Source organism: Raphanus sativus, unplaced genomic scaffold, assembly GCF_000801105.2.
Source record: "Raphanus sativus cultivar WK10039 unplaced genomic scaffold, ASM80110v3 Scaffold2034, whole genome shotgun sequence".
Lineage (NCBI taxonomy): Eukaryota > Viridiplantae > Streptophyta > Magnoliopsida > Brassicales > Brassicaceae > Raphanus > Raphanus sativus.
In genome coordinates this window covers 1-11,818 of record NW_026617343.1, presented here as the reverse complement: position 1 = coordinate 11,818, position 11,818 = coordinate 1, and the positions used below count along the sequence as shown (strand labels likewise).

The 11,818-nt window shown below is 38.2% G+C and overlaps 3 protein-coding genes across 3 annotated transcripts; 1 reads left to right on the top strand and 2 right to left on the bottom strand.

Annotated features, from left to right (window-relative positions):
* Positions 1-1,035: 1,035 nt before the first annotated feature.
* On the bottom strand, positions 1,036-3,043 carry LOC130505137 (uncharacterized). The gene is made up of 2 exons (XM_056999731.1): positions 2,744-3,043; positions 1,036-1,593 (listed from the first exon to the last, which is right to left on the bottom strand). The coding sequence occupies exons 1-2, from the start codon at positions 2,985-2,987 to the stop codon at positions 1,367-1,369; spliced, it is 471 nt and encodes a 156-aa protein (XP_056855711.1). The 5' UTR covers positions 2,988-3,043; the 3' UTR covers positions 1,036-1,366.
* A 2,268-nt stretch (positions 3,044-5,311) lies between these two features.
* On the top strand, positions 5,312-6,856 carry LOC130505135 (uncharacterized). The gene has a single exon (XM_056999729.1). It carries the CDS (start codon positions 5,312-5,314, stop codon positions 6,854-6,856), a length of 1,545 nt encoding a protein of 514 aa, XP_056855709.1.
* A 1,847-nt stretch (positions 6,857-8,703) lies between these two features.
* LOC130505138 (uncharacterized protein At3g43530-like) lies at positions 8,704-11,337 on the bottom strand. The gene is made up of 5 exons (XM_056999732.1): positions 11,101-11,337; positions 10,062-10,784; positions 9,826-9,993; positions 9,010-9,719; positions 8,704-8,950 (listed from the first exon to the last, which is right to left on the bottom strand). Exons 1-5 carry the CDS (start codon positions 11,335-11,337, stop codon positions 8,704-8,706), a joined length of 2,085 nt encoding a protein of 694 aa, XP_056855712.1.
* Between the last annotated feature and the right edge of the window lie 481 nt (positions 11,338-11,818).

Sequence of the window (11,818 nt, the reverse complement as noted above, 5' to 3'; positions counted from 1 at the left end):
GACAAAATAAAGTCAAAAAAACCAGAACTCGTAGTTACGTTTTCAAATAAAAATGAATAGTCTTTTGACTAATAATGTATGGCTTGATGACGTCACATAGAATCCGAATGAAAAGCCTTCTGTCTCACTCTCTGCACAGAGCCGCTGGAATCCCACTGATTTGTGTTTAAAGTTAAAAAGTTAACTTTGACAAAAACAAAAAAAAAGTTAAAAAGTAAATTATATTTTTATTATATACAATAACTAAAAGGATTCAGAAATTTTGGGGGAAACCATCTACGATTATCGTAAATACGTAATTATAAACATCTCGAACTCATTATTATTTTACCTTTAATATTATTTTAGATAAAATAGCATTTTTAACTTTTTACTCTATTTATAAACTATTATTTTAAAATATGCTATATCTTATTTCTATTATAGAATTTCCATATTTTGGAGATAAAAATAACAAAACACATTAAAGATGGTATATATGACTCAGCTTGTTTGAGGAGCAAAAAGCCTATATAATATGAAAATTTATCTGAATTTGTATCCAGTATTATTGTTGAAGATAAATGATATACCTCCAGATACGTGACAACTTATATCATGGAAAACGTATCTAATATCATGAATCTTTTTTTGAATTTTGAACCATGCATATAATAATTATATTGTTCAGATGCGCATGGCCTAATTATTAAATCATTTCAATTAAGGGTGTTATGGGATACAACTTTTCATCTCGTGACTTGAGTTGCTACACCACACTATAGTCGACACTCGACCTTTATATTATTAAAAATATCCTTTTAATTACTAAAAAGTTACAACAAGATAAAAGTAAAAATCAGTTTTTTTTTTTAATTATTGCACCAGTATAATTTCTAAGGACTTAGTAAATTACTATGAACAGAGTGATTAAATATTCTGCATGGGCTTATGATATGATTAACTTGAGATAATATATCAATATATAAGAGGACATTTGTTTTATTTTTTCTTATAAGAAACTGAATACATTTGAGAAATTAATTGACAGATATGGACTTGACAAAATATTTGATAAGTAGAGCAGAGGTACAATGTTAGTCCAAGAATCAACCATATCCTAAAACCCAAGCCCCACACAAGAAAGCAAAGAAAGATCTTTAATTAACATCGAAAATAAAAACAAAGTAAAATATGACTGAGAAGCCAAACACAGAGACACTGTCTTCTTGTAATAGAAGAGAATCTCCTTTCATTAACAAAATACTGGATACTACTACTATCTTCCCTAAATTAACACCAAATAACCAAAGAAAAAGTCCATACGGTTGAGTCTAATTTGTTCTTCCAATTCCAGAACTTTTCTCTAACACTTCTTAATTATAATTCAGGATTGTCCAGAAGCAGAGCTTGATGAAGAGATATTGTTGTCATTGTTTGATCCATTAGGGTTCTTGTTAGTCTTGGAGAGTTTCTGTTTGAGTTGAACCAGAAGCTGTTGATTTTCTTGGTTCAGAAGCTCAGCTTTCTTCCTCAGCCTCTCATTCTCTTTCATTATGTAACAGTTCTCCACATACAGCTTCGAGTTTAGCCTCTCCATTGATTGCTTTCTTTCTTCAATAAACAGAAAAAAGTTATTGACAAAAATAAAAAGACAAAAGAGAGAAATAATAATAATAACAAAGCTAGCTTGTGTTATGATTATTGTTCATGTTAAATCATTACATCACACATGGGTTGTGCAGCTTCACACGTCGGGTGTGAATTACATTAGAGAAAATTGTTGTCGCATTTATTTCGTTTTCCTCCTAAAAATAAGTTTTTTCTTCTTTTTAAGAAATCAATGATCAAAGAGAGAAGAACATGATTATAAATTCGTGTGGAGGATAAAAAAGATAAAGCTAAAGAAAAGGGAAATGGAAGAAAATAGATAAAAACAAGTAATCATGATATGCAGTAATTATAAATGTTTTAACCTCTCTGCATTTATTTGTATTGACAGAAAGTAATGATTATTATTGAGACACAACTAAGCTAGAAAAAAACAGAGTAAGCAACAAAACAAAGATAGTGATTGTATGAATACAAATTGTGAAAAGAAAACAAAGCAACTAGTTCGGTTTGAGATTCTCTTGCTCTACTTTCTTTGGTCTTATTTTGTTTTCTTAAGTCTAACTAAAGTGTGTGATCTTAAAACTCTAGCTCTCATTTTTCTGTACCAAACCTAATGACTTGTAAAAGTCATGGCTTTGTAAGTACATGCATTTTAATAGAAAACCCTTTTAATAAAAAGAAATCAAACGCGAGGGAAATAATTGTTAAAGAGCAGAGAAAATCAAATATTTTTTTTCTTTCAGTCGCCTCTCGATCAAAGAAAAAGATAGTAAAAGATTAAAACTTTCCATCACTAAAAAAAAAAAAACTTTCCATCACTGAAGGAAAAAATAAATAAAAAGGTTATAATGGGTTTGTCTCACGTTGCTTGTACGTGTGACGTTACTACATGGTTTCTGGATTTAACGTATGCCCGCAAGAGAAACAGAAGAAGAGCAACCAAGCAGAACAGAATAAAGAAGCCGAAACAAAGCAAGAAAACTGAACAGAGCAACTAAAGAGAAACCAAAGCATATAGAGAAGAACCCATCTTGTGGTACATATATAACTTTTGGTGAGATTTAGTTTACCAAAAAAAAAAAACTTTTGGTGAGATAACTCAGGTAATTCTTCTAGAAGATGCTCAAAGAGAGAGAGAGAAAAGGTATACCTTTTGGGAAGGAGTGTTGAGATGCAGAGTTAACCGAAAGAGAGAGAGAAGCTACTGTGTATAGAAGGTAGAGGGACAAAGAGAACAAAGGGAGACACTGTCTTCTATATAGATCCCCAAAAGTTAGAGAGAGAAGGGTCTTTATCTCTCTCCTGACACAACAATCATGCATTGTGTTGTGTTTATGCATAGATGGCGGCCGCGAGAAGAGAGAGAGAGAAAAGATGTGTGCATATTGCGTCATGTGAATGATGACGATTTATTAAAGAGAAAGAAGTTAGAGGGAGGAAGGGGGTTTCTTGCTTTGCTTGCTCTTCTTTCGAAATTGATCTTTAAACAAAGTGGATATCCAAAATATGAAAGTATCAATGAGCCGTTCGATTTTGCCCAAATTAACATCTGTATCCACTTCGTAATTACAATACTTGATGTAGCCTTGAGCACTTTACCCGGATTCGAAAACTCAAACCAGAATTCACCCGAAAAACACGGTTTGAGTCGGGTTCAAGTATAGCCAGTTTACCTTATTGGATCTTGCTTCTAAGGACTCGCGGTTCGAAAAACCGACCGAATAGTACCCTATACCCGATAGGGTATTATTAGACAAAAAATTAGCCTAACCAGTCTACATCTATTCACTTCCCTAATGCATCATTATAGCTCCTATTTTCGTTTATCGGATATATTAAATAAGATATTTATTTTAAAAATACTAGTATATGTGATTTGGTTAACGGAAACTTTTAGACAGAATTGAATGGAAATAAATAAATTGTCTGCAATAGTCTAGGGACATCTTTGTAACTTCCTAATATCTCTCCTTGAGCATTTTCGAGTGAAGTGCTCAGGTATTCTTAATGAGGGAAAAAGTGATCTACCATACTCTCATGTAATCTGTCATACTCTTATTTGTTTTCATACTCTTCAACCCGATGGTGAAAGTCGAAAGTGCCCCTCTCTACTTGACCAATGAAAACCCTCTCTACTTGACCAATAAAAACGCTCCTTTACTTGACCAATCAAAAAAAAGCGCGGTTTATCTCTCTCTCCTGTCCAGGTGGATTTTCTTAATTAGTTTTATTTTTTCTCTCTCCTCCCTAATTCGAATTCGTCTCTCTCTCGACGGACGATTGACGAAGAAAGCGAATGAAAGCTAGAGCGATCATTGAGTGAGTTTCGATTGTAAAGGAGATTGCGGCTCGCTTGGGTGCTGAAATTGACCCCCAACCCAGGTCAGATAAAGTTCAGGTAAAGCATTGTCTTTCTCTGTATCGAATGAATGAAGTCAATGCTGCTCGTTAGGTTGGGATTTTTAGACAGTAGATTTCGAATATATGGGTCTTTGTGTTGTCAATTGAGAGCTATATGGTGTGTTTGTTATGGAATTGGATTATGAACAAGAAATGTCGGGAATCAAAACTGAAATCCGGTATGAAAAGGGTGAAACTAGTAGACTATAAAAGTGTAAATAGGTGAAACTTTACTGTTGAGAAAAAGTGTAAACAAGTATAAATTAGTAGGACTATAATAGCAAAACTGTATAAGTAAGATTAACTTTAATTGTATACTTTTTATTTGGTACAACAGATAATGGGTTATTCTTCTACAAACATACACTTTGACTATGATGGACAATATGCGAAATCAGGAGATGATTATGAATGGATTCCAAGCGATGGTCGTTTGTATGGTATATCCTTTAAGACATCATCATTGGATGAGATCACTTATTCATGTTTTAAGGAGAGGATATGGAAGAAGAAGAGGATAGATCCGTGTTTAAAGAGGATGAATCTGAGTTACATTCCACTGGTAGTAGAACCTAAGAGGCAATCATATATTTTGGATGATGAAGATGTGTATGTGTATCTGACATCAGTGGATAAAGAGGGAAGAAGAAGTATTTTGCATGTAGAGGTCATCGAAGAAATGGAGCAACAATCAGTAGTTGAGAAAGAAATCTCATATGGTGGGAACTATAGTGAGCTTGCGAGTGGATTACCCGAAGTTGAAGGTAATCCGGGTGCACTCACTCTATTTCCTCGCATTGAAGAAGCAGAACTATATCTGCCGGGGGCTGAACGGGTGGAGAATGTTGTTCTAAATGGAAAAGCCGACGAAAGGGGCATTAATGTTGTTAATGGAGAAGCCGACGAAAGGGGCATTAATGTTGTTAATGGAGAAGCCGAGGAAAAGGGCATTAATGTTGTTAATGGAGAAACCGGGGAAGGGGGCGTGGACAGTGAGGGCGACGCGGATAACTCTATGGGTGTTCGTCCTAGTTCGTACTATGTTGAGCTCCCACGTGTTGCAAAAGAAAAAGCAGTGGTTAAAGAGTGGGAAGATGGTTTGGGTCTTCAGTTGTTTCAAGAATTTGAGAGTAAAGAAGCTGTGAAAGATATTATTGATAGAGCATCACAAGAGAACTGTTTCGGAATCAGTATTTGCAACTCGGACAGTGGTTGATATGTGGTGAAATGTCGGGGAGCAGATGAAGGTTGTAAATGGAGTGTGAGAGCAACAAAGATAAAGAAATCTGAAGCGTTCTCGATTAGAACATACAGGAATATGCATTCATGCTCTCGCGTAACTTCAAGTACTGGAAAGAAAAGGAAAGTTACACCAAGATGTGTTGCAGCTATAGTGCACAAGGATTATCCGGGACTATATGAGACACCAACAGCGAAAATCCTGCTCGGTCTGGTGCAAAGGAAACTGGGTGTGGAAGTGTCGTATACGACATGTTTGAGAGGAAAAAAACTAGCTGTTGCTGATATTCGTGGTGATCCGGAGAAGGGATATAAAATATTGCCTGCTTATTTGTATATGTTAGAGAAGGCGAACCCGGATACAAAAACAAGTTTGGTAGTGGATAAAAACAACCGGTTCAGATACCTATTTGTTGCGTTGGGAGCCTCCATTGAAGGGTTTGAATACATGAGGAAAGTCATCACTATGGATGCAACTTTCCTGAAGACTGTTGAAGGTGGTTGTTTAATTATTGCCACGACTCAGGATCCAAACCTTCACCATTATCCAATAGCTTTTGCTGTGGTTGATGGGGAGAAAAACGAAAGCTGGAAGTGGTTTTTCACGACGCTGAAAACTATTATACCGGATTCGACAGAATTGGTGTTTGTTTCAGACAGAAATCCAAGTCTGATAAAAGTTGTTGGTGAAGTGTATCCGATGTCTAAACATGGATATTGTATCTGGCATCTATCGCACAATGTGAAAGCTCATGTCAATCAAGGCAGGGACGAGGTTGCACTACAATTCCGAAAAGTTGCATGTCTTTATTCAGAGCATGAGTTTAAAAAGCAGTATGACGATTTTAGGGAGAGGTATCCATCGTGTGCTAGGTATCTTGATAAAAGTGTCGAAGTCAAACGGTGGGCGAAGTGTAATTTCCCCGGTGCTAGGTACAACATAGACACCTCTAATTGTACGGAGTCTTTGAATGCGCTATTTGAAAAGGCGCGAAGGATGTCTTTATTGCCTATGTTTGATACAGTTATTGATAAAATGTCTGAGTGGTTCAACAGACATAGGAAGAATGCAGCAGAAGGACCGTCATCTCGAAAATTGGTTTCTTTGGTGGAGAACAAATTGCATAAGAGAACACCGAAAGGTTCAAAACTTTCAGTGACTCCGCTGAACACTTTTCAGCTTAAATACATTGTTATTGGAGAAGACGGGAAGACTTATTCTGTGGATTTGCAACAGAAAACGTGCAGTTGCAGGAAGTTTGATATAGATAAATACCCATGTAGACATGCAATAAGAGCTATCATTAAGTGTTTGCAGCATGATAAACCATTACAGTTGAGTGACATGTACGATTTCATCTCGAATTATTACTTCATTACAACATGGGCGAAAGCGTACCGAAGGACTATATATCCAGTCCCTCATATAACTCATTGGCTGGTTCCAAAAGAAGTCGCGGCGGCGAAGTGTCCTCTACCTCCAGACTACAAGAAAAAAAAAGGAAGACATCAGGAAAAAAGGCATCCTTCGGCGGGAGAAAGTCGGCCCCGTCCCCGTCCTAATAAGTATATCCCGAATAGGGGTCTGGCTAGCTATTTCAAATGCTCGCAGGGTCCTGAATGAACTGAAGGAACTAAAGGAACTGAAGGAACTGAAGAAGCTGAAGGAGCTGAAGGAGCTGAAGGAACTGAAGGAACTGAAGGAGCTGAAGGAACTGAAGGAACTGAAGGAGTTGAAGGAACTGAAAGAGCTGAAGGAACTGAAGGAACTGAAGTCTTATATGAATGTGAACCTTAGTGAAACCTGATTAAAGTGATTTCGTTTTATGATTGTAAAACTTGGTGAAACTTTCGTGAATGTGAACCTTAGTGAAACGTTAGTTGATGACTTTGACGTATTCAATATGTGATTGTTATATGAATGTGAACCTTGGTGAAACGTTAGTTGATGACTTTGACGTATTCAATATGTTGAGAAATCCGAATAACGTCGAGTGAAAAAATAATAATCTTGAACACATTTTCTGTCGAATGGGAAGAGAATACATCATTGTTAGCTATGTTTTTTGTAAACACTACCTCGTGGGATTAGAAAAGATACATATGTCACGAAATCAAATTTTATCATGCATGAGCACATCTAAAACGTTGATAGAAAATATAATATATCAGGTGTAACCACAAAATCAATCATCTAAGTACAGTAAAACCAACAAAATCGGAAAAATCAGAAAAGTAAAACTTTAAAGGTTTTTGTATAACTACAAACTAAGTGAAACTATAAGCACGAAAATCCTACACCAAAAATTCCCGCCCATTTTTTCGATTTTTGACTTTCCACAAAATCGATGCGGAGGCGACGTAGAGGTGTATTAAACCCATTATTTTTTATGTTTTCGCCATTTACCTCAGCCAATCTCTCTCTCTACTATTCAATCTCTCTCTAGATCTCTCTCTACAATCGGTCGCTCTTATTTCTAGATCTAGGTTACTCAAAATCATGACTCATCCAAACGAGGAGTATAGCCAGATGAAGGCTTTGAAGAGAGACATCAACATGGTTGGCTGCATGGCGGATGCCGAGTGTGGGATTCCGACCAGATGCCCTTGTGGGGGGACAATCATCAACGAGGTGGCTCGGAACCTGAAGTATCAAACCGATTTTGATACTTTACCGGGGAGAAAATACTTCACTTGCAAAAATTATGAGGTAATTTATAGAAAATGCCCAGATTTTTTATTGATACTTTCGGATTTTGATACATTCCCGTTTTACGTCTAGAATGATGGCTTCCATTTCCGTCAACCATGGGTCTTCGGAGTCCAGGAAGAGGTTGAAATGTTAAGGAAGCGCGTGGATGCGATGGCTGCAGAGATTGCTGAACTGAAGTATAATCTAACCCGTCAGAATCCCACCACTCCATGAGATGCGTCCGGTCCATGACATTAGTCTACTATCTGTTGTTGTTGTTTGCTTGAGATTATGTTCCCTTGTTGTTGTTGTTTGCTTGAGATTATGTTCTTATCTTGTCGTTGTTTGCTTGAGATTCTAATTTACCAAGACTCTTCGGATTTACTAAAGTTTCCCTATTCTCCCTCTTTCACGATCTACGAAATATCATAAATTCACGAAGTTACACTAAGTTGAAAGTGAAACTTACTAAAGTTTTCCTATTCTCCCTCTTTCACGATCTACGAAATATCATAAATTCACGAAGTTACACTAAGTTGATAGTGAAACTTACTAAAGTTTCCTATTCTCCCTCTTTCACGATCTACGAAATATCATAAATTCACGAAGTTACACTAAGTTGATAGTGAAACTTACTAAAGTTTCCCAATATATAACATAAGTCTTAAATACCAGTCTTCAACATCAAACAAGAAAGTCACGGGAATTTAAAGTCATACAGACCGAATAGAGTTCATCCACATTAAAACAACCACATACTGGGAATTCACTCCGTCTTCTTACCTACTTTTTTTTGTCTTCGGCTTCTTCTTAGCCGCTGCCTTCTTCTTACCTGCTGCCTTCTTCGTACCTGCTGCTTTCTTCGTACCTGCTGCCTTTTTCTTAGCTGCTGCCTCCTTCTCAGCTGCTGCCTCCTTCTCAGCTGCTGCCTTGCTTCTTAGCTGAATGGGACTCCTCACAGTTTCACGAAGCATCAACTTAACCTTTTTCACAGGAACTGTTTCTTTGCCATCATCTTTTCTCGACCTCTTTTTTTCGTGTTTACAAACTTTAAATTTTTTTCGACCTCCGCAGCATGTGCATACATCTCCGCATCATCATCATCCATGTCAACATCACCATATTCCCTCTGTACATCCTTTGAAATATCGAGAATGGCATCTTCAACATTATTGTCCTCTTCCTCCGGCTCGTTATTGTCACCACCATCCTCTTCCTCCGGCTCGTTATTGTCACCACCATCCTCTTCCTCCGGCTCGTTATTGTCACTACCATCCTCTTCTTCCGACTCGTTATTGTCACTACCATCACCATCATCTTGGACCGCCGGATTGTCACTTCCGGGAACACTCAACCTAAGACTTTTCACATCCTCTTCTAGCAGACCTAGCTGCGTAGACAATAAAGTGACTTTTTCCTTCACTCCCTTCATAGCATCTCGAACTGCATCTCTGACTGCATTCATAAGCCGACCTTCCATAGCTTTTAAAGCCTCAGCTCCAGGAGTAGCTCCACTAAACTCCACCGAATCAGCATTAGCCTGACCAGATTGTGCATTATTAGATGGTCCTCCAATAGGATTGGTGGGACCTTCAATCTGACCTGTGCGAGACTCAAAATCCATGCGGAACTGTTCTTCAAAGAAAACTTGTTTCTTCCCTTTCCGTATTATCTTCGTCCAACCATCAACTGCTGCATCATCGGCGTCATCGGCCCAACAACTCTCCTTGTCCATTCCTATGGTTTCCAGAAGTTCCTCCTCAGCTGCTGTTGCTACCAAGATACTCTCAATATCCTGTGGTAAAAACAAAAAAAATACTAATTACCTTAGTTTCACCAAGTTTCCATAAGTCTCATAAGTCCCTTCTCCTCAATTCGACTACACATAAAACATCAATTACCTTTGTATTATTACCAAGTTTATCGTTCACAGCTTTCAGACTGAATTCCTTGGTTCCACTTTTCCGTTTGTACTGCATCTTGCACATCCGCGGGCAACCACTATTTGCACCATTCACATCTTCTCGGAAATGGTTCCTCAAGCTTGGAATTGCCTCAAAGGCCAACAACTACCAACACACAACAAAAAGACATTAACATCAATTAAACAACTATGTTGAAGAGAGCTTGAGAATACCTCCAGAGAGATAGGAAAGCTTGTAAAAACCCAACTCGTCGGCGCAAGCCCGTCGCATTTCTCCAAAAAGGTAGAGACATCCTTCAAGTTATGTTCGAATGCATACCGCCCCCAAGGGAACGTTACACACGCATCTAGGTCATCAACAACACTCAGGAAGAAACTGTCCACAGGTGATGCTCCCTCACCACTCTTTCGGCCTCCGACAAGGATGCTGGCTAAGAAGAACAGAACGGCCATCCTCTTACGATCCTCAGATGGCTTTGATTTCATTGCCAACATCTGCTTCTCCAGGTCAGCGTATGTTACCCTTTTCCCTCCAAAATACTTGTTCATGAATGTTGTACCACCCAACCTCTCATGGTTGGGGGGATACTCATGGCAGTATAGTCCAGAAATGAGTCCTAATTCTCTAAGAGAATATCGGATTGGGACGCCATTAACGACAAACCATAACTCATGCTTCTTCGCAACACAAGCTGATCGCAAAACGAGAACCCACATTCCCATCCACTTCTGCTTTCGGTTTTTAATATGGAAGAAATGTTGGAATTGTGGGTGCTCTATGAACCATTCCACCTCCTTCGCTTTCAGGATCGTTTGAATAGTTCTTATCGCCGTGTCAATGTAACATTTTCCTGAAAGCTTTAAAGACTTTTGATACTGGCTTGAAGGAAAGTGTAGTTTCATCGGTAGCATGCCCCCTTCTTCGTCATCTACAACCTGCACTCAAGTGAGAACCGGATCACTTAGTTCAGCAATCACTAACTCTAAATTCCACTTAGTTTTCCACACTTATCTAATCTTTCAAATCATCTATGTAAAAGTTTTCAATTTCAATACTTACCGAATCTGCATGCGACTCAGTTTCATGATGTCGTCCAAATAGCATTATCGCCCTTTCATCAGCTTCTTCGTCGTTTCTTCGGGGCTCTATTTCGTCTCCGGGTTCCTTCTCTTTTTCTTCTTTGTCTCCGACTTCCTTCTCTTCATCTCCTTCGTCCCCGGCTTCCTTCTCTTTTTCTCCTTCGTCTCCGACTTCCTTCTCTTTTTCTCCTTCGTCTACTTCTCTTGATTCCTCCCCTTCATTTTTCTTACTTGATTCTTCCTCTTCCCCTTTTCCATTTCCACTGGCATTGTCTTCGCTTTCATTTGCATCTCTGGGACTTTGGTCGGTTCCTGGGCCGACAGGTTTCTCGATAATCCTTGGGTTTGCTTCATCTCCTACTACACTACTCGAGCCGTCTTCTTTTGCCTTCGTAACGTCTGGATTCATAATGATTTGTGTTTTTGATTGTCGATTGAGGATTCGAATTGAGTAGGGTTTTCAGATAACTCGAATAAATTCTACTTAGTGAGAGACGGTGAACTTTATGTCTTTTCAATCAACCAATATGGGGAGAGAGGGGAAACGTATTAGGGAATTCAATTTCTGGAAGTGGATATCCGATTTGTTTGGGTCGGTTCTGGGCCCGGGTTTGGATAGTCCTAGGTAGAGTTGTAATTATAGAAGTTTCTCTTGGTTTCGTTGTCTTTTTATAAATTTTCGTGTAAAAATAAAGATAAATGAATTTCTAAATCCGGGCAGTTTCGGACAGGAGTATCTCAGCTCTTTTTTTTCGGGCAGGAGTACATGAGCGTTTGATTCGCACTGGAGTGGCAGAAACGTTCGCCAAAAATTTCTCCAAAAATCGCCAAGAGAGAGAAACGGCATTGGGTTATGTTTTTTTTAACCCAAAAAGCATAACAACGGTATT

What these genes read in the sequence shown, in the direction of transcription:
- LOC130505137 (XM_056999731.1), bottom strand. Translation starts at nt 2,987, where the DNA reads ATGACGCAATATGCACACATCTTTTCTCTCTCTCTCTTCTCGCGGCCG. An exon ending in TCAACACTCCTTCCCAAAAG is followed by an intron (nt 1,594 to 2,743) that starts GTATACCTTTTC and finishes TGTTTATTGAAG; the next exon opens with AAAGAAAGCAATCAATGGAG.
- LOC130505135 (XM_056999729.1), top strand. Translation starts at nt 5,312, where the DNA reads ATGCATTCATGCTCTCGCGTAACTTCAAGTACTGGAAAGAAAAGGAAA.
- LOC130505138 (XM_056999732.1), bottom strand. Translation starts at nt 11,337, where the DNA reads ATGAATCCAGACGTTACGAAGGCAAAAGAAGACGGCTCGAGTAGTGTA. An exon ending in GCTTTCCTATCTCTCTGGAG is followed by an intron (nt 9,994 to 10,061) that starts GTATTCTCAAGC and finishes GTGTGTTGGTAG; the next exon opens with TTGTTGGCCTTTGAGGCAAT. An exon ending in GATGATGATGATGCGGAGAT is followed by an intron (nt 8,951 to 9,009) that starts GTATGCACATGC and finishes CGAAAAAAAGAG; the next exon opens with GTCGAGAAAAGATGATGGCA.